The 24,147-nt window shown below is 41.8% G+C and overlaps 1 protein-coding gene across 1 annotated transcript in view; it reads right to left on the reverse strand.

Annotated features, from left to right (window-relative positions):
* The window catches only part of lrp2b (low density lipoprotein receptor-related protein 2b), a gene marked incomplete at its 3' end in the record, with an annotated part of 175,039 nt that overhangs the window by 37,119 nt on the left and 113,773 nt on the right, over positions 1 to 24,147 (reverse strand). Inside the window, exons 2-14 of the mRNA XM_084567275.1 lie at positions 8,976 to 9,086; positions 8,641 to 8,763; positions 7,017 to 7,133; positions 6,701 to 6,811; positions 5,494 to 5,610; positions 5,296 to 5,412; positions 4,496 to 4,639; positions 3,900 to 4,016; positions 3,531 to 3,659; positions 3,233 to 3,402; positions 2,371 to 2,594; positions 621 to 827; positions 335 to 537 (exon numbers count right to left, since the gene is read on the reverse strand). Coding sequence (XP_084423401.1) covers positions 335 to 537; positions 621 to 827; positions 2,371 to 2,594; positions 3,233 to 3,402; positions 3,531 to 3,659; positions 3,900 to 4,016; positions 4,496 to 4,639; positions 5,296 to 5,412; positions 5,494 to 5,610; positions 6,701 to 6,811; positions 7,017 to 7,133; positions 8,641 to 8,763; positions 8,976 to 9,086 — 1,890 coding nt within the window. The remainder of the gene's footprint in view (positions 1 to 334; positions 538 to 620; positions 828 to 2,370; positions 2,595 to 3,232; positions 3,403 to 3,530; positions 3,660 to 3,899; positions 4,017 to 4,495; positions 4,640 to 5,295; positions 5,413 to 5,493; positions 5,611 to 6,700; positions 6,812 to 7,016; positions 7,134 to 8,640; positions 8,764 to 8,975; positions 9,087 to 24,147) is intronic.

Consider the following 24,147-nt stretch of genomic DNA (forward strand, 5'->3'; position numbering starts at 1 on the left):
TGTTTAACTTTTTTCGTTTTGCCAATGATTTAAAGGTGCAAAATACTTGTGAGACAATGCACTTACAGAAAAAGACACTACACAACAACAGAGAGAAGCATTGACTAATAAGCAGACTAACAGAGTATGAGTTGGGGTAGTTGTAAACTGATTAGCAGCGTAATGTGTGCAAAGGATGCAAAGCTGTGTGCAAAGGATGAGTATAGGTTATGATGTGATTATGGTTGAGGGTGAAGAGTGTGTGAGGGTCGTCTGGGGTCATCCACGATGCTGTTGGCATTGTGTCAAGAGTTGGTTTGGTAGAAGTGAAAAGTTGAAAAGTGTGCATCCCTACCAAAAGGTTGCAGGACAGAGTGAGAGACAACAACATGTCCTGGTCGCCCCGTGGTGCGATAGAGGAGTACTGGGTTGCTGCCGTTGAACCGATTGGTCCTGATCACACCCATCTTAGCCCAGTCAGTGAAGAACACGTGGTTTTCAAACACTGCAAGTCCAAAAGGATGCGGAGACTGGGTTGCTCCATTGAGGACTATTTTCCTGAGAAAACATGACAGCATTTTATTTCCTGGTTTTAAAGTTACAAAAATACTGACCGATGGCCTTTTCAGTGCAACCCATACCTGTCTAAACCGGTGTATGTGACAGTCTCCACGGTGTCAAAGTGGCTGTCAGACCAGTACACCCTCTGGGTGATGATATCGAGGGTAATTCCCGTCGGCGTGCCGAGCCTGTTTCTTACCAGCTCTACACGATTACTCCCGTCCATGAAGGCGCGTTCAAGCTTTGACTGCTTATTGGAAATGCCCATGTCTGTGAAGAACATGTAGCTGCAAACAAACAAAAAGTAAAAATGCTACATGAGCTACATGAGCACTTTAACAGAGATAATTTGTTTTAAACTAATACAAAATGTTGTTCATCAGCTCCTAGCTCATATAAATACTAGTACACTGGTCAAAACAATTAAAAGAACACTTTGAAAACACATTAGATCTAAATGGAATAAGAAACCCTCCTGGATATCTGTACTGGTATGAACTGGGTAATGTTTTAAGAATGAAAATGATCAACCTACAGAGGTCCATTTTGCAGAAATTTCATTGCAGCAATTCAAAATGTTTCTCAGTAGTTTGTATGGCCCCCACGTGCTTGTATGCATGCCTGATAATGTCAGATGGTGTCCCGGGGTATCTCCTCCCAGATCTGGACCAGGGCATCACTGAGCTCCTGGACAGTCTGAGGTGCAACCTGGTGACGTCAGATGGACGGGAATGTCCCAGAGGTGTTCTGTTAGATCTAGGTCAGGGGAGCGTGGGGGCCAGTCAGTGGTATCAATTCCTTGAACCGCCTGCATGCTCTCACCACATGAGGCCCGGGCATTGTCGTGCACCAGGAGGAACCCAGGACCCACTGCACCACCATAGTGTCTCACAATGGGTCCAAGGATTTCATCCCGATACCTGTGATACCACCACAGTGGCCTGCTGGAGGTCATGTTATAGGCCTCTGGCAGGGCTTATTCTGCTCCTCCTTGGAAAAACTGATGGGTTAAGGACCTTCTATGACCCTGCCCAGCTCTCCTAGAGTAACTACCCGTCTCTTGGAATCTCCTCCATGCTCTTGAGGCTGTGCCGGGAGACAGAGCAAACCTTCTGGCCATGGCACGTATTGATGTGCCATCCTGGATGAGTTGGACTGCCTGTGCAGCCTCTGTAGGGTCCAGGTATTGCTTCGTGCTACCAGTAGTGATACTAACCCAAGCCAAATGCAAAACTAGTGAAAAACAGAAGACGACAAGGCTAAAAATGTCAATGGTCCTCCACCTGTAAAACGTTCCTGTTTTGGGGTCGTCTCATTGTTGTAGCTCTTGTGCACCTCTTGGTAATGTCATTAAAACCAGAACAGCTGAAAGTGATTAATAACCCCCTCTGCTATTGAACGGACGAGATCAGTGTCCTAGATGTTGAATTTACTTGATACTATACTCTGATTGGTAAATGGCCTTGCTTTTATATAGCGCTTTTCTACCTATTGGTACTCAAAGCGCTTTAGAGTCATAGACACATCAACCCATTCGCTCACACAAGCACACACACATTCACACACCAGTGCCACGCACTGGGAGCAACTGGGGGTTCAGTGTCTTGCTCAAGGACACTTCGGCATGTGGCACATTCCGGGGATCGAACCGCTAACCCTCTGGTTCGTGGACAACCCGCTCTACCTACTGAGCCACAGCCGCATAGTTCCTTTCATTTTTTCAGCAGTGTATTATTTTAATACAAACAAAAAGCAGATGTTCTACAGGCATCCTGCACATACAGTAAGGCAGCATCTGCAGCTTTGATAAAGTAAAGCATTTAAACCCACCCGAGTGTAGGGTCCAGGGCGAGTCCATGAGGACTCTTCAGGTTTTCAGCTACCAGTGTCACACGATTCCCTCCGTCAAAGTCGCACGCGTCGATGCGTTCCACCCTGGCCTCGAGCACATACAGCTTGAAGTTGATCCAGTCCACTGCGAGGTTCTGAACATTCTGGACTGCAGTAGTCAGAACCTCCTTCAGGTCACTCCCGTCATAGTTGGCAGAATAAACCTGGCAAAAAAAAAAGAAGTGAGATGGAATGAACTCCAGTTAAATTAGCGTCGATAACAATTCACATTTACGCCGATCAGGCATAACATTATGACCTAATATGTCCTAATATTGTGTAGGTCTCCCTCGTGGTGACTCATCAGAGAATGGACATGGTCCTTCTGAGGGTGTCCTGTGGTGTCTGCCTTCCCCTCTGCCTTTGAGGGGAGGGGCCTACTCTGTGGATCATCCCACAGATACTTGATCAGTTTGGGATCTAGTGAATTTGGAGGCCAGGTCAACACCTTGTTCTGTTCTTCATGTTTTTTGAGTTGTTCTTAAACTGTTGCTGCCATCAAGGAGTGTCATTGCTATGGGGTGGGGGTGCCTGGTCTGGTCTAGGTGGGTGCTACATGTGTAAGTAACATCCACACCAATGAATGCCAGGTCCAGAAGTTTCCCAGCAGAACATGAATCGTCACAAGATCTCCTGTCAGTGGTTTTAATGTTGTGGCTGAACGGTGTATTTGCAGAATCCAAAACTTGAAAGCCACAACTACATGAAACTACACCAGAATTACCAGTCACCCCCAAACAATAAATTATAAACAATTGTAGAGATACAGATCAGATGCACACATACTTTTTGCCAGACTGACCTTTTTGGTATACGTATCACTCCAGAAGACCATGTTGCTGCGAGAGTGGTAGGCCACTCCTACAGCGTCCCCTTTGCCCTGCGACGGCACCAGAGTCCTGACAAAGCGACCGTGTATATCTGCCATCATCACTTCACCTCCATTGGTGAAAATGAGCTGTGGTAGTCCACCTGAGAAACACAAAACCAGACTTTTTTAACTGAATGCATCCAAAAAAAAACGAGTAGATAATGAATAGGGCCAAGTGGAAAAAAATATTTCTTTTGGTATTATATAAAGTTATTAGGCGATGTGCTACCTGACACATTAGCTTTGCAGACATGACCCTGCTCCAAGAAGTATCCGTTAGCACAGCTACAGTGGTGCGTCCCGGGACGATCCTCACACAGCTGGTCACAGATCCCCCAGATCTGACAGTCGTCATAGTCTGGGTAACGGAACAAACAGCTGTGTTTTTATGTTACAGGCATTGAGGTGAAGATCAGTACAAGTAATTTGCAACCAGACTTAGCCGTGTGATTTTAGATTTCAATACTGACTCATGTTGGGAGGCTTAAACTAAAAGACTGAATGCAGGACAGGAACGTTTCCCCAAAACTGTGCATGCCCCCAGAACCTCAAAACACACTTCTATACAGGCTTCGTCTGTATTCGTCTGAGAACTCACCCACGCAGGAGCGGCTGTCATTGGCCACAATAAAGCCGTCAGGGCAGTAGCATGTGCCACCCTGGGGAGACGGGTGGCACAGGAACTCACAGCTCAAGGTGGAGCACCGCTCAAGGCCTGTGGGTAAAAATTATGGAAAAACAAAAAACATGTAGTTGACAGTTTCAAAGTCGTTATCATTTCTGGTAGCGAGCATGCCGGATTATTTCCTGGACGGCTTAACCGCCATCATCAGCTGAAATTTATCTTTAAAATGTGTTAAACTTAAACCAGGTGTCTATGAAGGAAGCAATAAGGAAGACAAGAGTTATGATTACGTGTCAGCAACTGACTCCTGAGAGAGGTTTATGAGTGTGTTCCACTATGTTTAAAACTCCTGCACTTAACTTTACAGCCTCGTGAAGGCGAGGCATTTCATGTTTGACCACTTGATTTGACCATCTGATTTGAATTAGACTGCCTTTTACTGTTCTCCTCAATAAAAACTGCACTACGGGTATAAAAGCAGGCATGAGTAGGCAGAAATAATTTGTTGTGATCTTTGTGAATCATGTGAGAGAAATAAAAATAAAAAAACAACACAAAACGAGGCTTACTGCAGGTTTCCTGTGCTGTGGAGTTGGTCTCATCTGTCCCTCCAGGACAATCAGATTTGCCATCGCACACTTTGCCCACTGGTATACATATCGAGGAGCCCGGGCATCCCCACTCGCCGGGGTAACAGTCTCGCGAGTTGCTATCTGAAAACCAGAAATACTTCCATGTACTACTTTCTAATCAGTTTTCTATGTTATTGATGTTGTGCCAGAATTTAGACTTGAAGAGTGTTTTCCAAAACGCTTTCAAATCACATTAAATTATATTCACTGATCAATCATAACATTGTGACCACCTTCCTAATATTGTTTATGTCTCCCTTGTGGTGACTCATCAGAGAATGGACATGGGCCTTCTGAGGGTGTCCTGTGGTGTCTGGAGACAGGATGTTGTTAGTTGTCAGTGTGGGATCTAGTGAATTTGGAGGCCAGGTCAACACCTTGTGCTGTTCTTCATGTTTTTTTTAGTTGTTCCTAAAGTGTCTGTGTCAGGCTGTCTGGCTGCTGCTATCAAGGAGTGTCATTGCTATGGGGTGGGGGTGCCTGGTCTGGTCTAGGTGGGTGCTACATGTCTAAGTAACATCCACACCAATGAATGCCAGGTCCAGAAGTTTCCCAGCAGAACACTGAACTTGCCCAAGATAGTCGATGTTATTTACTTCACCTGTCAGTGGTCATGATGTTGTGGCTGATCGGTGCTCTTTTATAATTTCTTTTGTGCAATATTTTTAAATATCTCTTAATGTCTCTTCTGGATGAATTTTTCCTTTTAGTCCACCTCTAAGGAGAAACTATCTCACCACATCCCCTCTCGTCACTGTAGTCTCCACAGTCGTTGAAGTTGTCACACACCCAATTCTGAGGAATGCAGCGGCCACTGGTGCATGTGAACTCACTGCCACTGCAGCTCTGATACACTAAAAAAAGGTAGGGTTAAATATCAGTGTGTATACTAATAAAATGAAAACAGTGCGTGCAAGAGTCTGATTCATCCTTACCACAGCCTTCCTCATCGCTATAATCCCCACAGTCATCCCAATGGTCGCACACCAAGGAATTAGAAATACAGTAGCCATTCGTGCACTCGTACTGGTGCATTGCACAGTGCTGAGTTGCTGAAAGTATAAACACAGTGACTGGTTTTAGAGCTTTTCTGTTAATTATTGAAAAAGACTTATAAAATATAAGTGGCAGATTAATAGGTTTCAATTCCTCGTTAACAGAAATCACGAGGGGTAAGAAACATATAAAGATGCAAAGGAGGTGCAAAGGTCGAGGGTGTAGTGGTGGTGCCCAGATTAAAATATGGCAAATCACATGCAACTGCAATCACACTGATGCTGTGTCTGCAACATTTTGGTTTTCAACAAGTCGGACTTGCTACCATGCAACAACAACAGCTAGCTCACATGCTAATAGCCTATCAACTCTGAGTACATCAGCAGTACATAATAGTATGCCCAGGCACATCACCACTACTTCTCTGCACACGACGCATATTCAGACTGTGAATTCACAAACAACACACATAGATTTATAGCATCAGTGTGACCCAGCATACAATTTGGCACTTTTTGACCTTGGCGTCTGTTGCTGGTTTTTCATTGATAAGGCTAGCTCGGCTAATTTTAACACCAAACTGATTAAATAAAACAAATGCATTAGTTATAAATACAACGACTAGCTAACATGCGTGACAAAGCCACCTAGCTAGCTATGCATCTCTTTTTAACAACAGTAATATCAAGAACTATTTTTTATTTTTTAATTGACACAGATTGTTTGACAGCAAATTACTTTGAATTATTTACAAACGTTTTCCGCTTGCCACAAAAATAGCTAAATTGCAGTGCCCCTTCTTCATCCTAGGGGGCGACGGTTAGCGAAAGCCAAACAAAAATGGTGGCCGGAAGTGACTTTCTCTATGAGTGACGACTACTTCACTTATCATAATGAGAGAACCAGAAAACAAAAATAACAACGGTATAAAATATACATTAAATGCAAAGTATATTTAAATACATGAATTAACCTAATAGTAAAGCATAAGCATTTTTTGTTTTGCAGGATGCAGGAGTTTGAAGATTCTAGAGATGCTTTCATCAGGTTTTACATTCGTGTGCAGATATTTAGACATGAAGTGGCTCCCATATTAATTTCTCCGGTGCATTAACTGCCACCAGATACTCTACCCTTTCTACTCACTGCAGTTGAATTCATCAGAACCGTCTCTGCAGTCTTGCAGCCCATTGCAGTGCTGGGAATTGTTGTAACAGGCCCCGTTAGCGCACGTCTTCTGGGTGCATTGTGGATAGTCTGCAAACACAAACTTAACTTAACACAAACACAAAAACTGCCTTGTAAAAAGAATGAAAAAAAAGAAAAGAAAAAGAAAAGAAAAATACACATTTCTTCTTGGTTAGATCTCAGTTCACTGTTATGGGAGAATATCTGACAAAGTGCTGAGTGTGAGGATTGTGGGCTGCAGAGTACCACCATGCTCTGGATGTAAAAGCCTTACTGCAGTTGTTCTCGTCTGAGTTATCAACGCAGTCCTTCACATGGTCACATCTGTATTTGCCGGGGATACACTGGCCCTCCTGGCAGGTGAACTGGTCGGGGCTGCAGGTCCGTCCGTCTGAATGAAAACACAATGTTAAATCCACCAAAACACTGTATCGCATCATCATTATTTCTACTACAGAAGACTCAGAAAACCAACTTATCACCTCTGAGTATGTGAAACTGTGTCCTTGTAGCAAAAAAAAAAAAAGAATGGTCAAGTACACCACTTGGCCTTTCCTTTTTTCTTGCATTCGTATCTTTTATTTAGTCATTTAGTAAAAAAATTACAAATCACAGAAACATAAACAACAAAATGAATCAGTTTAGAGAATGCAACTACACACATGCAATGAAGCTATGAATTCTGGATTTCCTTAAGCATCCTGTTACCTTTGATTATTTTAAATGTCAACACAGTCAAAAGAGCTAAATTTGTCAATAATCATTTTATTCATTTTATTTATCGTTCAAAGTGTCAAACCATTTCTATAAGATCTGAGCTGCAATAATGAAAATCTGAAATTAAATAAAACTCATGTTACACTTATTATACTAAAACGTGATGAAAACCATGTGTTCCAGTTGGTAATTAATTGAGGAAGCAGTGCAATGCTCAGAACGTGCTAATCTGGATGAAACCATACGATTTCCACCACACAGTCGCTACAGCTGATCATTACCTAGAGCTTTAATTCACATTATTTCATCCTTATTTGCTTTGGTTACAAGATCATGGAATGGGAAGTCATGAAAATAAAGCAGTAAACTGAAAAGAAACCTTGATCTGGAGATCTTTAAGTTCCTGACAGTTCTCATCTTAAGCATGTTGTTGTTAATATATAAGAAATTGATGCATTAAGTTGATTTTTGCATAACTCTATTTGAACTTTAAAACTGAAGTGCCTAAGCTGAATACTGACAGGATGTGGCCATCTAGTGGTTCAGCAAATCCCTACTGAACATGAGCAGGCATCTGTTTTATTCTCTCTGATGTTCTTAATGTCATGGGTCTGTGTTTTGATTCCCTGTGTTCATGTTTTTGAGTTTCCTGTTTTATTTTTTTTTAAGGTTTTCCTTGTTTCCTGTCTTGTCTTCTTCCTGTCCTGTGATTTCTCACCTGTGTAACTGTCTGCCCTGCCCTGTCCTGATTATTTTCACCTGTCCCTTTGTCCTCTGTCTCTTTATACTGTTTCTTTCCATGTCTTGTCTTGTCAGGTTTTAGTATTGAGTTACTGTTTCCATGCCAAGTTATGTTAAGTTTTGGTCTTGTCATGTTCAGGTGTTCTTGTTTTGACTTATTTTTTTATTTTTTTTGATTGACCTGCCGTTTAGCAGCACTTTGCGTTTCTTTTTGTTTGATTAAATTCATATTTACCAACTCCTGCCTCACCTCCTGGTGTCCTGCATTTGGGTCCTACCTCACCCTGAAAACCTTGACACTTAAAGCTTCTGACTGATGTAATAACTGTTTACATGGTGTCATTTAAAGGGGTTTTCAGCACATACATACATCTTTCAAAAGAAAAGTTCTTATTTATAACCTTTCCATCTTTGAGCTCATAAACCTTCACTCTGCGTACCACAGGTTCTTTGTTCATCAGAGCCATCGATGCAGTCTTCCTCCCCGTCGCAGACAAACCCCAGTGAGATGCATTCACCGCTCGTCACACATTTAAACTCCTGCGAGGAGCACGATGGAGGCGCTGACACAAGAGAACGAGGAAACAGGTAAATAGGTAAAAACAACAACAACAACATGCCTGGCCTTGATTCTCTACTTATACTTCACTACTCTTTGTCTTTGTTGGGTTTTTCTTTCAGAATTTAATTTTCGCACTTCCAAGAAGCTGTTATACAGCTCATATGTCTGTGTGGTGAATTTGTAAAAAAATCAGTGATCGGTTGAAAAGCTTACGACAGTTCAGCTCATCAGAGTCATCTGTGCAGTCTTTCGTTCCATCACACCTCCAGTCTTTGTCAATGCATTGTCCATTGGTGCACTGGAATTCATCGCTGTCACAATTTCCTGCAGAAAACACAGATTAGTTTAAATATCATGGATCTGTTATGGTCATAGTGATAATTTGTATTATTTACATTGTTTGGTATAATGATATGAGTTACATTTAAATGTGTGATGTCCAAATTGCTTAAACGAGTTAAAAAAGTGCATTTTACAATTTCCTTGACAAATGAGTTACCATGTTTATGAGTGTTATAGTTATTCATTCTTTCCTCTGTGCATCTGAACCTCAGAGCATGTGATTTGGCCTTTAAACAGCAGTTAATTCTTCACAGCAAAAACTGACCTTTGAGTATATGTGAAACTGTCATTTAAAAGCGATTACTGATGTCAGAGTGATAGCTACTGGTTTATGTACTTGGCCTTTATGTGTTTTTTTTTGCATTGATCATTTTTACTAAGTTATTTAGAAAGAAATGTACAAATCAGAAATATAAACAACAAATCACACAGTCTAGAGAATGTAACTACATAAAAGCACTCAACTCAGTGGAAACAGCTAAATTTGTCAATAATCATTTTGTTCATTCAAATGTCGTTCAAAATAAATTGTAATTCCTTTAAAATTTTACATTTTGGAGAACGCAGCTTTGCAATGATGGGACCCATGTGATTACACATAAATCCCCAAACACTGATCATTACTTAGTGCTTTGATTGCTGTTATTTCATCCCTATTAGTTTTAGGTACAAGAACATTGTGAAAATTGTGAAATTAAGAGTTTGCACCTACCTTGACCAAGCTGAATCCCTTGGCACAGCAGCAGTACAAGAGATAGAAGGTGAAGACCTTCACTACCCATAATTTAATGCTCACTTTTAACCCCCTACTCCTCTTGTCTTTCTCAGCTCAGGTGTTAGTTTGACAAACTGCGTACGCTCATGCTAAAATCTGTGTCCTGGCTCTCTCAACCCAAACGAAGACTGATGAAGACAGCGCCTTTGGGATTGGGAGGCAGTTCAGTAATGTGACATGGAGTAGTAATACAGCTTTTTATGGCTTGCTCCTTTACTCCTTTACATAAACTTCATCTAAGATTAACTTTTACGTCTTGGTATGTTGTCTGCATCAGCAAGAAAAAGTAACTACTCATATTTGTGTAACAGTTTGACAGGAAGTCAGTGCTGCTCATAGCTGAAGACAGACTGAATATAGACTTTGAGGTATTTTAAATATCAGCCTCCACATACAACATATCAGTTTAGCATCAAGTCAGTTAAACATCTAGGATACTGATCTGGTACGTTCAGTAGCAGAGGGGGTTGTTAATCAATTTCAGCTGCTTTGGTTTTAATAACATTAACAACAGGTGCACTAGAGCTGCAACAATGAGACGACCCCCAAAATAGGAACGTTTTACAGGTGGAGGACCACTGATATTTTTTCCCATCTCATCTTTTCTGACAGTCCTTCACTAGTTTTGGATTTGGTTAGGGTCTGTGTCACTACTGGTAGCATGAGGCAATACCTGGACTCTACAGAGGCTGCAGAGGCAGTCCAACTCCTGAAGGTTTGCTACCCCCAGGACAGCCTCAACAGCATGGAGGAGAATCCAGGAGGAGTATCTGCCTGTCAGTTACTCTCGGAGAGCTGGACAGGGCAGTAGAAGGTTGTCCAAGGAGGAACAGGATGGACCCTGCCAGAGCCCATAAAAAAATGGTGTCAATGTAGCTGACCAAACAATCAGAAGACTTCATGAGGGTGGCCTGGGGACCTGACACCCTCTAGTGGGAACTGTGCTCCATTGCCATGCATATTGGAGCTTGATGGCCATTGCCATAGAACAGCAGAATGAGTGACCACTGACGTACTGTCCTCTTCACAGATGAGAGCAGGCTGGCTCCTTGACTGCCATTAGGTATCAGGGTGAAATCCTTGGACCCATTGTCAGCTGATGTAGTGGGTTCTGGTTCCTGGTGCACAACAATGTCCAGGCCTCATGTGGCAACAGTGTGCAGGCAGTTCCTGGAGAGGCTGCACAGGCAGTCCAACTCATCCAGGATGGCACATCAATACGTGCCATGGCCAGAAGGTTTGCTGTGTCTCCCAGCACAGCCTCAAGAGCATGGAGGAGATTCCAAGAGACGGGTAGTTACTCTCTGAGAGCTGGACAGGGCCGCAGAAGGTCTTTAACCCATCAGCTGCTGAACCAAGGAGGAACAGGATGAGCCCTGCCAGAGCCCTACAACTCAACCTCCTGCAGGGCACTCGTGTGAATGCCTCTGACCAAACGATCAGAAACAGACTTCATGAGGGAGGCCTGGGGCCTGACGCCCTCTAGTGGCAACTGTGCTCCATTGCTTTTCACAGCTTATAGCCGTTTCACCCTGGACACGTGACAGATGTGAAAGGGTGTAGAGAAGTCATGGAGAACGTTACACTGCCTGTAACATTGATTAGCAAGACCAGTTTGGTGGTAGGTGGTATTTGGTGGGGAGGCGTATCCATGGAGGGACGCACAGACCTCTATAGGCTGGACAATGCCCCCCAGACTACCATTAGGTATTGGGGTGAAATCCCTGGATGCATTGTCAGACCCTACGCTGGTGTAGTGAATGAAGGAACTGATACTGCTAACTGTCCCCCCACACTCATCTGATTTGAATTTAATTAGTAAACCTCTAATTAAATCTCAGTGATGCCCTGGTCCAAATCTGTTAGGAGACACCCCAGGGCACCACCCAACATTGTCAGGCATGCATACAAGCACGTTGGGGCCATACAAAGTACTGAGGAACACTTTGAGTTGATGCAATCTAATTCCAGTAAAATGTAGTAGTGGGTGGCACAGGGGTGGTTAGCAAGGTTATAACAGTTTTGGATTTTTCATTTTAGTTTAATTTCGTTTTTACCTTTTTCCCTCCAGTTCAGTTTATAAGTTTTTAATGTGGGTTTGCTAGTTTTTATATTTCAAAAAATACTTAGTTTTAGTTTAGTTTTTATTAGTTTTAGTTTTTCCATACTTTGGGTTATTTGTCAGGTGTGGGATTCAAAAAGGTCAGGGTGAGTATTGTATAATAAAATTCAACAAAAGATACATTTTAAAAATGAGGGTGAGTTAATAATGACTGACTTTTTATTTTTGGGTGATATTCCTTTAATCCAGGGGTGCCCACACTTTTTTGGGCTTGCAAGCTACTTTTACAGTGACCAAGTCAAAATGATCTACCTATATATATATCCTAAGTCATATTAATTGTTGATACAGTGTTAAAAGCTCTATCCATCTGTTTTTATTTTTATCAAGAAAAATTGGTGCAGTGCACCTTTAGAAAAGTAGCGCTGTCTCTTTAAGAAAGACGGTAGTGTTGAGTTGTTGAAGTTGTGCGTGGCCGTGGATGTGTGCCGCTGAACTGAGGGCATGTTGCAAATATAAAGTAAAAATAAATAAAGATGAACGTTTGTCTTGTTGTTTGTTTTGGAGGTGCGACAGATAAATGTTTTAGACTAACATCTAAAACGTTTTTTTCATACACGATCTACCCGCACTACCTTCGCGATCTACCGGTGGATCGCGATCGCCATAATGGGCACCCCGGCTTTAATCCTTCTCTTTCGGGGGGCGGAGGCGGCGGCGGACTGACATTAGCCGCCTTGTGCGAGCTTCTTAAACGGACTTTGAGATTCGTGGAGTTTCTCCCCTTGAGAAGCAAGCCACATATTTTGTCACAGTCTGTTTCCACTACAAGTCAGCCTACTTTTAAAGCCCCTGGCTGCGTCTAGGTCTCGACGTCGTTTTAACGTTTGTTCAACGTCGAAATGTTATCTGTTCAAATTGACTGATTAACTGTAAAAACAATTACAGTGTTTACATATCGATAAAACATACATTTAATGAATAATAAATGATATTAAAAATATTTGTTGCTATAAATTAACACATTTATAAATACAATGTATTAAAAGAACCTATAGCTTTGGGGGGGAAATTATAAGTTTCACAACACAAAAGTGCAATTTCTTTAAAGTTTTATTACACAAACAATCAGAACACTTTTGAAAAACTAAAAACTAATGAGACCAACATGATTCTTACACATACAGCTCTGGAAAAAGTTAAGAGACCACTTCAAAATGATCAGTTCCTCTGGTTTTACTATTCATAGCTGTGTTTGAGTAAAATGAACACTTTTGTTTCATTCTATAACCTACTGACAAAATGTCTCCCAAATTGGAAATAAAAATATTGTCATTTAGAACATTTATTTGCAGAAAATGGCAACAGGTCAAAATGACAAAACAATTCTGGTGTTTTCAGACGTTGTATAATGCAAAGAAAACAGGTCCATATTCATTTTAGAACACAACACTACTTTTCAAACTTAGGACTTAGTTTAAAAATCAACATTGGTGGAATAATCCCAATTTTTAATAGCAGCAGTGGTCTCTTTATTTGTAGCTGTATGTGCAATAAACATATAAAAAAAATGAGACCAAAACTGTTAACACCTTGTAAACACCAACACAGTTGAAAAACACTTTGTAGGCGATCACGATCTCCTCTGGCCCCCTCTCCCTCCTATCAATGGCTCCTTCACCTGGAGTGGAGATCCTCACTCTGTCATGTGAAGCTGGAAAAACATTTGAAGTATATTACTTAACAATTCTTAAACACATCTTGGGAAATTGTACACTGTTTTACCATCTAATTCACCTACGTACATCACATGAATGTTAAGTCATGAAACAGACATAAATTGCTTTTTGGTTATATTTACATAGGTCAAAAAGTCCCAGATACTGATAAAATAAAAACATTACATGATTTTAAGGGCCCGTCCACACGGAAACGCAAAAACGCCGAAACGCAAAAGTTTTTCATCGTTTTGGCCTTTCGTCCACACGTATCCTGTAAACGCATTGCCCTAAAACGCACTTTTCTGAAAACGGGTCCCAGGGTGGAGAAATTCGAAAACGCAGCTCTTGCGTTTTCATGTGGACGGCGAATACGGGGAAAACGATGACGTCATCGCCACACTCCCGAGCAGCCTTCCACATCCCGCGAGACGTCTCGTAACAACATCAACAACAATGGCGGACTACATGCTAGTTTTCATGCTGGAGACGATGTTGAGCCTATTAGGGTTACTAGGGCAAAATATCATGCTCCTGTGCCACCACGCTGAGCAAAAAAGGCGATTTGTAAACAGCGCTCAAGCTTTATGCGCATGCTCCGCATCTTCATCTCCCTTTTTGGTGAATTTCTGAAACCGAAACAGCGCCACTTATAGGCCTGGAATAGGAAGTAGCGTTTTCGGTCGTGCTGAAACGGATCCTTGTGGACGCGGATATTTCTTGAAACGATGATCGAAAACGGAGAGGGAAAAGATCGTTTTCGTACGTGTGGACGGGCCCTAAATAGAAAAAGCATTGTTGATTAACAAAGCAGACAATTAGGCATTGCATTGGGAGTCAAATTTTTATATTCACAATCCACTGAATGTTAACATTTTAACAGCTAATCAATAGATTAGGGTACCATTGTTTTTTTTATGAAGATAAATTAACATTTTCAAATTATCTTGGGGAAAAATGCATTTTCTGGACACCTCCATGTCAGCTGGTCTGTATAAGTGCTTCACTGATTTATGTCTGGACTTCTAAACTCCAATAGTCCAAAAATATCAGAATATTAGACAGAAAGCACACTGAAGAGCCCTGTTTATGTTAGCAGAGTGAGCAGCTAGCTTGAAATCCACTCGACAGTTAAACACATAACGCACGGTCGGTCAATGCCACTTTTTAAAACACAGAAAGTTGCATATGAACCTACAGTCTATGATATGAACACATATAAACCGTCTCTAATGATTTATGTAGAGATGTTATGCTCGAAGCAGATGCTCGAGACAGTAGGCGCGTTCGACTTGATGCAGATCTGTCTGAGTCTGACTTGACGTGATGCATGCTGGGATGAACGCAATGCATGCTGGGATGAACGCAATGCATGCTGGTTAGAAATCCTGTCCGACTTGAGTCAGCCGGGGAGGGACTTACCACCACGTCACCATGTCACATGACCTTAAAATATCGCGGGAGTCTTCGCCTGCAGACAGATCTTGCAGTTGCTCCAGAGAACGTCTAATAGGAAGAGAAGTGGCACTCTCTGGTTACTTCCGGTTTCTGGACTGGCTGCAGTAACACGTCTCTGTCCATGCGGGGGCGCTCGCAGGCGAGTGCAGAATGAATTGGAGCCGATGGGGTTTCACCCCCAGAATCCACTTTTCTCAGGATATAATTTTTTATCAAGTAATTTGAAGGTTGCATTCAAAAGGGGGGACTAAGATAATACACTCAGCTGAAAATTGCATTTTTAAGTTCATTTATCTGTTCTAAAAATCCGTTCAAAAAATGTGATGACGTCACATATTTTCATACTGCCAGAGGTGCTGCTTTACGGCAATTTCACCCGTGTACTTTTTACAACACATATATAACGATATGAAACTAAAACTGACCGCAGGAAAACATAAATACAGCACACAAAAGTTAACTTCGACAGAAAGTCCTCCTTAAGAAAATGTTTCTGATTCTGCTTTAGCTTCAGGTGCCATCAAACGAGGTCTCTGGTCGTAATCAGTCGCAAGTCCGTCACTAACCAATCAGCATTCATTAGCAGAATGCTAGCGTGTTCCGGCCAACAACGGCCCAACGTGTATGAAATTGAAAAGACATAAGTGCTTATTCATTCAACTTTTGGACTATAATCTATATTGAACTTGCGGAATCAACAATAAAATCTACGTTGATTCAACGACAAGCAGGAGAAAGAGATACATTTAGCTGTCTAGCTCCATAGACTGCCATTCAGTCTGCACTCGCCCGCGAGCGCCTCCAGTGGAATTCTAGTGGAACTGCAATCAAGATCGATACAATGGGGCTAATGGGAGTGCCACGGCTCTCCGTAGACGGGCTCTGGTTGCTCTCCACGATCTGCACGACCGGAAACCCGCCCTCATGACGTCAGGTAAAAGACGTGATTGGGCAGTTTGGGAGGAATCTCCTCATGACGATTTTGACGTTTCTCACTTCGTTATGTTGGAATATGCGAAAATGAACAGAAATCGAAGGGACACCTTCTTATATGTGATTTCTGCAACAATGGTAGGCTGGCCTACTGAAAACGTACATCTGACTGCAGTTCAATGCAGAGTTCATTTCTTCGATTAAACAGTAAAAAGGCATTTTTAACATGTTGGTAACAGTACAATAAGCGGGATAATGGACTTCACTCCATTAGACTATAAAATAAAAAATAAAAATAGCTTGGACTATTAGCTCAACTGTCAGCACGCTCGCCTCCCGATCCGAGGTGCTGGTTCGAGTCCAGGCGTGTGCAGAGCTCAACACAACGCAGGTTACATTCTAAGGCTTCGCGTTGGGCCGTTTTACCATCTAGAACGCGTGAATTCAATTTGTAGAAGTGTCGTCCATTATCCTTTACTTATATCGTAGTACTGCTTCTTCAGTATCATCCTAAATTGGTTTAGTGGGTAACACGTCAGTCTGGCGATCGGCCGTCCGTAGTTAAAATCTTGTTAACGGTTAGTAGGTTTTTGGGGTTCTTCTTCACACCCGTCTGTCCAAAAATGAAAACAAATGGCATTTAATCTCTATCTCAATATCTTTCTGTGAATTCGTTTCATGGTTGAGTTACAGGTGCTAAACGACTTTGGGTGTAAAAGTAAATATTCAAATAAGTAGCCTAATCAGCAGTTCATTTTCGCCAAGATTGGAGACCAAAGCACTATGCTACTTAATCCTTATTCAGTAGATTTGCTGCTATTCACAATCCTTTGCATACAGCATGCTTGTTGTAACACGGGTATAAATTCCGGTAACTCCAAAGGTTCTATTTCATCGGCAACAACGAATGCAAACACCGCGAGATCCGCCATTGTTTACACGAAGTTGACCGTGTCCGACTTGTCTGCAGCCGTTTTATGCTCCACCCCTACAGTCGGCGTAAGATCACGTTGACGTAAGCAAGTCAGACTCAGACAGGCGCAGACAAGTCGAACGCGCCTAGTGTCGAGCTTTCAAACCAGAAGTATCGCGGCAAGATGTTTCGAAGCCTCGCTTCATCGGTTGAAAAATCACGTGACTCCCCAAATGAAGCTTCATTACGTCACACGCGTATCGGCCGTCATCGGCGACGTGTCACGGGATTGTCAAACTCACAATGTTTATAAATGGACACAGTCCCTCAGATGGTTGTGGGTTTTTGAGAGGAGGAGAGTTTTGCATATGTTACGTAGTTTCATTGATTTAGAACGAGATTAACTTGGCATATAGGCATTCACACACTACATTGATTTACATACCTGTATACATACATAGAAGAGGAACATACTAAAGCCTAACTCAGCTGAAATTATCTTGTTTTTAAATAAAAATCTCTGAACCACCCAAATCCCCTTCCCAGTTCCACAAGTATTTTGTACAACTGCTGTCATCACCATCCCTAGATGTACAAGCATTTCACTTATTTTGTAAATATATTTTTGTATTTCTATCAATCTTATAAAAGCATATATTTAAACCATACAGTATTTGATGGCAAACTCATGCAAGTATATTATTTTCTATAAAAGAAAAAAACATCAAGCATTTCAAGATGCATATGTAGATCCTTTATTGTTAAACAAACACAACTTTCTGTTTCACGACCTTGTTTCATGTGAATGCTATACATAATATTATCCAGCAGATGTCGCCACATTTAATAGTATCAAATGTTTCGAAACACCTGAACTATTTCAGCACAACTGCTTCAGACTGATTCAGTGGTTCAGAAAGCTTCGGTTTCTCCATCTCTAGTTTTATGTCAATGAACTTACCGAAAAAAACTGTTGCTCTGCTCGTGCTGTGCTTGCTTCTCTGCAGTCGTGTTCCGCTGCCAGGATGGTAGTAGAAGGTCCCGCCCTTTTCGCCTCTGAGTCTTCTTCTTCTTCTTCTATAATGTTTATTGGCAGTTTGCATGCTTAGTGTACTACCGCCATCTTCCGGGCTGAGGTGTGATCCAATGGGATGCTATTTTATACCCAGTTTTAACAAATAAAAGAAATAAACAAGGAAAAAAATAAATTAAATTCTACTTGCCAGTTGGGTTTCTTTAAGGAAAGCTATAACAGCCCTAACTGTGGACTGTGTGCAGGCTGTACTCAATAAGTTTCCCATTGTTAGGTCTTTCTTTACCACTCTCTTCATCTTTTCCCTCTCTCTGGAATATTGTGTGCAGTCTAGAAGTATGTGTTTTACGTTTTCTATTGCTCCACAGTGTGTGCATACTCCAGTCTGGTGTTTCCCTATAATATGTAATCCACTGTTTAAACTTGTGTGTCCCATCCTCAATCTGGTTAACCATGTTTCCTCCTGCCTTTCCAATCCACTGATTTTACTTTGTGTCTGCCTTTTCCCTCCTTATCCCATCTCTCTTGCCACACTCTGTTGATTTTATCCTTAATAATACTTTTCATTTCTGACCTGCTTAATGCAATATCCAGCTCAACCAATTCTGAAGTTTCGCCTCTGATTGGCTAGAAGGGCTCTCACCCGATTGGTTGTATACATTTAATTTTTTCATCTAGTTGGTTTGTGGTCGAGGTGCAACCTCGACCTATTTTAAACTCGTTTCACGCTAGAGGTCGCCCCTTAGACCTACTGTCAACCTCCAGGTTGATGAAATGTTTGCAGGGCAGTTTAGAGAATGCAACTACATCAAGTTTAAATAAAGACACATGCAATGAAGCTATGAACTCTGGATGTCCTTAGGAATCCTGTTACCTTTGATTATTTTAAATGTCAACACAGTCGTCATCGTCTTCTCCAGCTTATCCGGGTCTGGGTCGTGGGGGCAGCAGCTTCAGCAGGGAAGCCCAGACAGCCATCTCCCCAGCCACTTCAGCCAGCTCCTCCGGAGGAACCCTCAGGCGTTCCCAGGCCAGACGAGAGATATAATCCCTCCATCGTGTCCTGGGTCAGCCCCGATGTCTCCTTTCGGTGGTACATGCCCAAAACACCTCTCCCGGGAGGAGTACGGGAGGCATCATGCCCTATCCACCTCAGCTGACTCCTCTTGACGTGGAGGAGCAGCGGCTCTACTCTGAGCTCCTCCCGTATGTCCGAGCTCCTTACCCTATCTCTAAGGCTGAGCCCGGCCACCCTGAGAAGGAAATAAGATCCTCCGATCACTGAACCCGACACCCTCCCCCACCCAGCTGCGCCTAGAAATTCTGTCCATAAAGATTATGAACAGAACTGGTGACAAAGGGCAGCCCTGGCGGAGTCCAACCCTCACTGGGAACAGGTCCGACTTACTGCCGGCTACACGGACCGAACTCGCACTCCTTTGGTACAGGGACTGAATTGCCCTTAGTAAGAGGCCATCCACCCCATACTCCCAGAGCACCCCCCACCAGATGCCTCCGGGGACACGGTCAAGTTATGTCTTGTCATGTTCAGGTGTTCTTCTTGTTTTAGCTTTTGGATTATCCTGCCGTTTAGCAGCGCTTTCTGTTTCCTTTTGTTTGATTAAATTCCTACTCCTGCCTCACCTCCTGGTGTCCTGCATTTGGGTCCTACCTCACCCTGAAAACCTTGACACTTAAAGCTTCTGACTGATGTAATAACTGTTTACATGGTGTCATTTAAAGGGGTTTTCATCACATACATACATCTTTCAAAAGAAAAGTTCTTATTTATAACCTTTCCATCTTTGAGCTCATAAACCTTCACTCTGCGTACCACAGGTTCTTTGTTCATCAGAGCCATCGATGCAGTCTTCCTCCCTGTCGCAGACAGATCCCAGTGAGATGCATTTGCCGCTCGTCACACATTTAAATTCCTGTGAGGAGCGCGATGGAGGCGCTGACACAAGAGAACGAGGAAACAGGTAAATAGGTAAAAACAACAACGTATACTTCACTACTCTTTGTCTTTGTTGGGTTTTTCTTGCAGAATTTAATCTTCCCACTATTATACAGCTCATACAGTATGTCTGTGTGGTGAATTTGTAAAAATAAAACAATCTGAAGCAATGTAAACCCTGGGTTTTTTGTGATTGTTTTCCTCTGTACTTTCCGTTCTTCCAGTGATCAGTTGAAACACGACAGTTCAGCTCATCAGAGTCATCTGTGCAGTCTTTAGTTCCTTCACTCTCCAGTCTTTGTCAATGCATTATTCATTGGTGCACTGGAGTTCATTGCTGTCATTGTCCTGCAGAAAACACAGATTAGTTTAAATATTATGGATCTGTTATGGTCAGAGTGATAATTTAAATTATTTACATTGTTTGGTATAATTCAGTGAGTTACATTTAAATGTGTGATGTCCAAATTGCTTAAACAGGACAAAAAAAGTGCATTTTACAATTTCCTTGACAAATGAATTACCATGTTTATGAGTGTTATAGTTATTCATTCTTTCCTCTGTGCATCTGAACCTCAGAGCATGTGATTTGGCCTTTAAACAGTAGTTAATTCTTCACAGTAAAAACTGACCTTTGAGTATATGTGAAACTGTCATTTAAAAGCGATTACTGATGTCAGAGTGATAGCTACTGGTTTATGTACTTGGCCTTTATGTGTTTTTTTTTTTTTTTTGCATTGATATTTTTTACTTAGTTATTTAGAAAGAAATGTACAAATCAGAAATATAAACAACAAAATGACACAGTCTGGAGAATGTTACTACATAAAAGCACTCAACTCAGTGGAAACAGCTAAATTTGTCAATAATCATTTTATTCATTCAAATGTCGTTCAAACTAAATTGTAAATCTTTAAAATTCTCAGCTCAGGTGTTGGTTTGACAAACCGCGTACGCTCATGCTAAAATCTGTGTCCTGGCTCTCTCAACCCAAACGAAGACTGATGAAGACAGCGCCTTTGGGATTGGGAGGCAGTTCAGTAATGTGACATGGAGTAGTAATACAGCTTTTTATGGCTTGCTCCTTTACTCCTTTACATAAACTTCATCTAAGATTAACTTTTACGTCTTGGTATGTTGTCTGCATCAGCAAGAAAAAATAACTACTCATAACAGTTTGACAGGAAGTCAGAGCTGCTCATAGCTGAAGACAGACTGAATATAGACTTTGAGGTATTTTAAAAATCAGCCTCCACATACAAAATATCAGTTTAGCATCAAGTCAGTTAAACATCTAGGATACTAATCAGGGGCCTCATGTACAATACAGACGGGTTCATCACAAGTAGGAGCAGATTCTTTATACAGATGAAACAAAGAAAACAAACTGTGAGAGGAGTTTTTAAATATTCTGAGCCCAGTTGAGCATGCATTTCACTTTCTGAAGACAACACTAAAAGCCCAAAAAGATCCACAAACATACAGCTGAAGACAGTTGTAGTAAAGGCCTGCAACAGTTCACAACCAATCTACAGCATGTGCATTATAACTGTAACGTCAGCATGCTTTGGTGACAGCTTGTGCCAGTATTCAAAAACACTTGGAGCAAACTGCTCAAATGAAATTTGGTTTTTTTAGACAGAGAATCTGTTGAACTATGAATAAAGGGAGAAAACAATAACCCAATATTAGACAAATAGAGATAAAGACAAAATTAGGGCAGCACAGTGGCATGGTGGTTAGCACTGATGCCTCACAGCAAGAAGGTTCTGGGTTCCAACCCGTGGGCTGACTGGTTCCTTTCTGTGTGGAGTTTGCATGTTCTCCCTGTGTCTGCGTGGGTTCTCTCCAGGTTCTCCAGCTTCCTCCCACCATCCAAAGACATGCTGGTTAGGTTCACTGGTGATTCTAAATTGGCCGTAGGTGTGAGTGTGAATGGTTGTCTGTCTCTCTGTGTTAGCCCTGTGATAGACTGGAGACCTGTCCAGGGTGGACCCCACCTCTCACCCAATGACAGCTGGGATAGGCTCCAGCAGACCCCGCAACCCTTAACAGGAATAACCGGTTACAGAAGATGAATGAATGAATGAATGAAAGAGAAATTTACACTCTGGGGACTCTTTGTTAAAGGATCACACCGATCTGTGTCATGACTTGGCTCATAAACCATGACACAAAATGGAGAGACACGGGCAAAATGTAAAAGTTAAAAAAATGTATTTAAATAATAAAGCCAGCAGCCAACCCATAAGAGCGAAATGAGGTTTGAGTAGGAGTATCAGTACGTCTGTCGATGGGTGCATCATTGTGTGTGTGTGTTGTTGGAAGCAGCGAAAATAAAGTAACTAGGCCGAAGCCAACAGAGGAAAAATGTGACGCCGGAGGGATCAAGGTTGAGATTCGAGAGAGTGTGAGGGCTGCGACGGCCAGGGGCTCCAGGGTACCAGGGTACCCAACAGACAAGCACCAAAACAAGGGGGGGCAAACACAGAACAGGCCGTCACATCTGTTTCTAACTCACCAGCTGTAGCACCTAAATCTGCATTGACTGCAGTTTAACACAGAAGTGGTTCTTAACAACAATAGAAATGGATACGGATATGTTTTTTTATTAATAAAGATGGATAAATATTCATATTTATAAAAACAAAAATCAATTTTCTTACAACTATTCCCCCTGAGGAAGTAAAATATATTTAAAACACAAAAACTACCAACATGCGTTCTCTGTGAAAGAAAATCTTTTAATGTACGCATATGAATGTTTTTATGAATTAAATACTATGATGTGGAAAAATGAAATCTGTTTCATTCATTGATTTAATTAGTCATTGAACATAAACAACATATACTCTTAGTTATACAATACCATATCAATGTAGTAAATATTTTTAAATGAAACATGTGAATGCACCTGACAAGCCTCATTCTGCAGATTAAGACATTGTTCATTTTATCTGAAGAACCTCGTCTCATTCTGAACCAACACCAACCTGGAATAATTTTTATAGAAAAAAAATTTACTTGCAAATTAACAGATAAAAGTTTATAGTGCAAATAGAAAACTCTTGACTTTAAAACGGCACCAAGATGGGGTGAGATGGAAATCATATCCCAAACTTCATTGAAGGTGGTCGACAAAAGATCGTAATGGGGTCATGATAGTGTTTGTGGTTAATTTCCATTGTCTTGCATGTAGTAAGGGTTGTCGAAGCCCTGCCTCTGACCATAGGGGTTGTTGTTCATCCACTGCAGCAGAAAACAAAAGATTCTCCGTCAGAGACATTTGAGCAAATGGGCCAAGGAAGCACAGAGCTAGATGACAACACAGCTGACTGTAAGATTGAGCTTCCTAATATGTTATTTTCTTCACATTTATTTAAAACACTAAAGAAAGGCAACTGGACTGTCCTCTGTCCTTCAGGTGTAGGTGGATTCAGCTAAATAATTTCCTGATGAGCTGGCAGACACTAGTCATGTGAGTTTCTGATGGGTAACACCCACACATGTTCCTATTTAAACCCCAACTCCCCACCAGTCCTTTAAAACTGAAGGTTACGACGAAACATCTTCAAGAAACTCAACAAGTCCAGCGGCCTTTCCTTAGTGTGTTTTGAATATAACATGACCTGGATAACTAAGAACCTTCACAGACACATGTTCTTTGATCACAGACAGAGGGAATACCCACCTGGTTGTTTCTGCCAGTCATCTCCAGGCTGGTGCTGCTGGTCCTGCTGTTCCAGCTGTCATTGGCCGTTGCCCGTGGGAGTCTAAGAACCCCAGTCTTGGTAAAAGCTGCCAAGCCATTGGCCGACCCATTACCTGAGTCTGAAGCCTTGTTGTTGACTGAGTTGCCATTGATCAGTGGTGCCTTGGGAGCAGACTGGTCGATGTAGGGATTTCCGACAAAAGCAGTATTGTTTGTCTTCAACTTTTTCTTTGACAACCTAACAACATTAAAGGAAAATATATATTACAGTCAACTGTCACTGACTGTATTAGTGTGATTCATTTTGTTGGATTCCAATGTAATTGTTCCCATTAATTGCAATTATAAAGGTACACACAGTAGTTACCATGCCTTGCTAGGTAAAGGTGTGTATTAGTGTCACGTGAGGGAAAGAGAAACGTGGCAAAGGCATGACAGAGGCAGTGGTGAATGTGTGAATGTGGGCGTATAGGTGAAAAACT

The sequence above is a fragment of the Chelon labrosus genome, assembly GCF_963514085.1.
Source record: "Chelon labrosus genome assembly, chromosome: 19".
NCBI classification, from domain to species: Eukaryota; Metazoa; Chordata; class Actinopteri; order Mugiliformes; family Mugilidae; genus Chelon; species Chelon labrosus.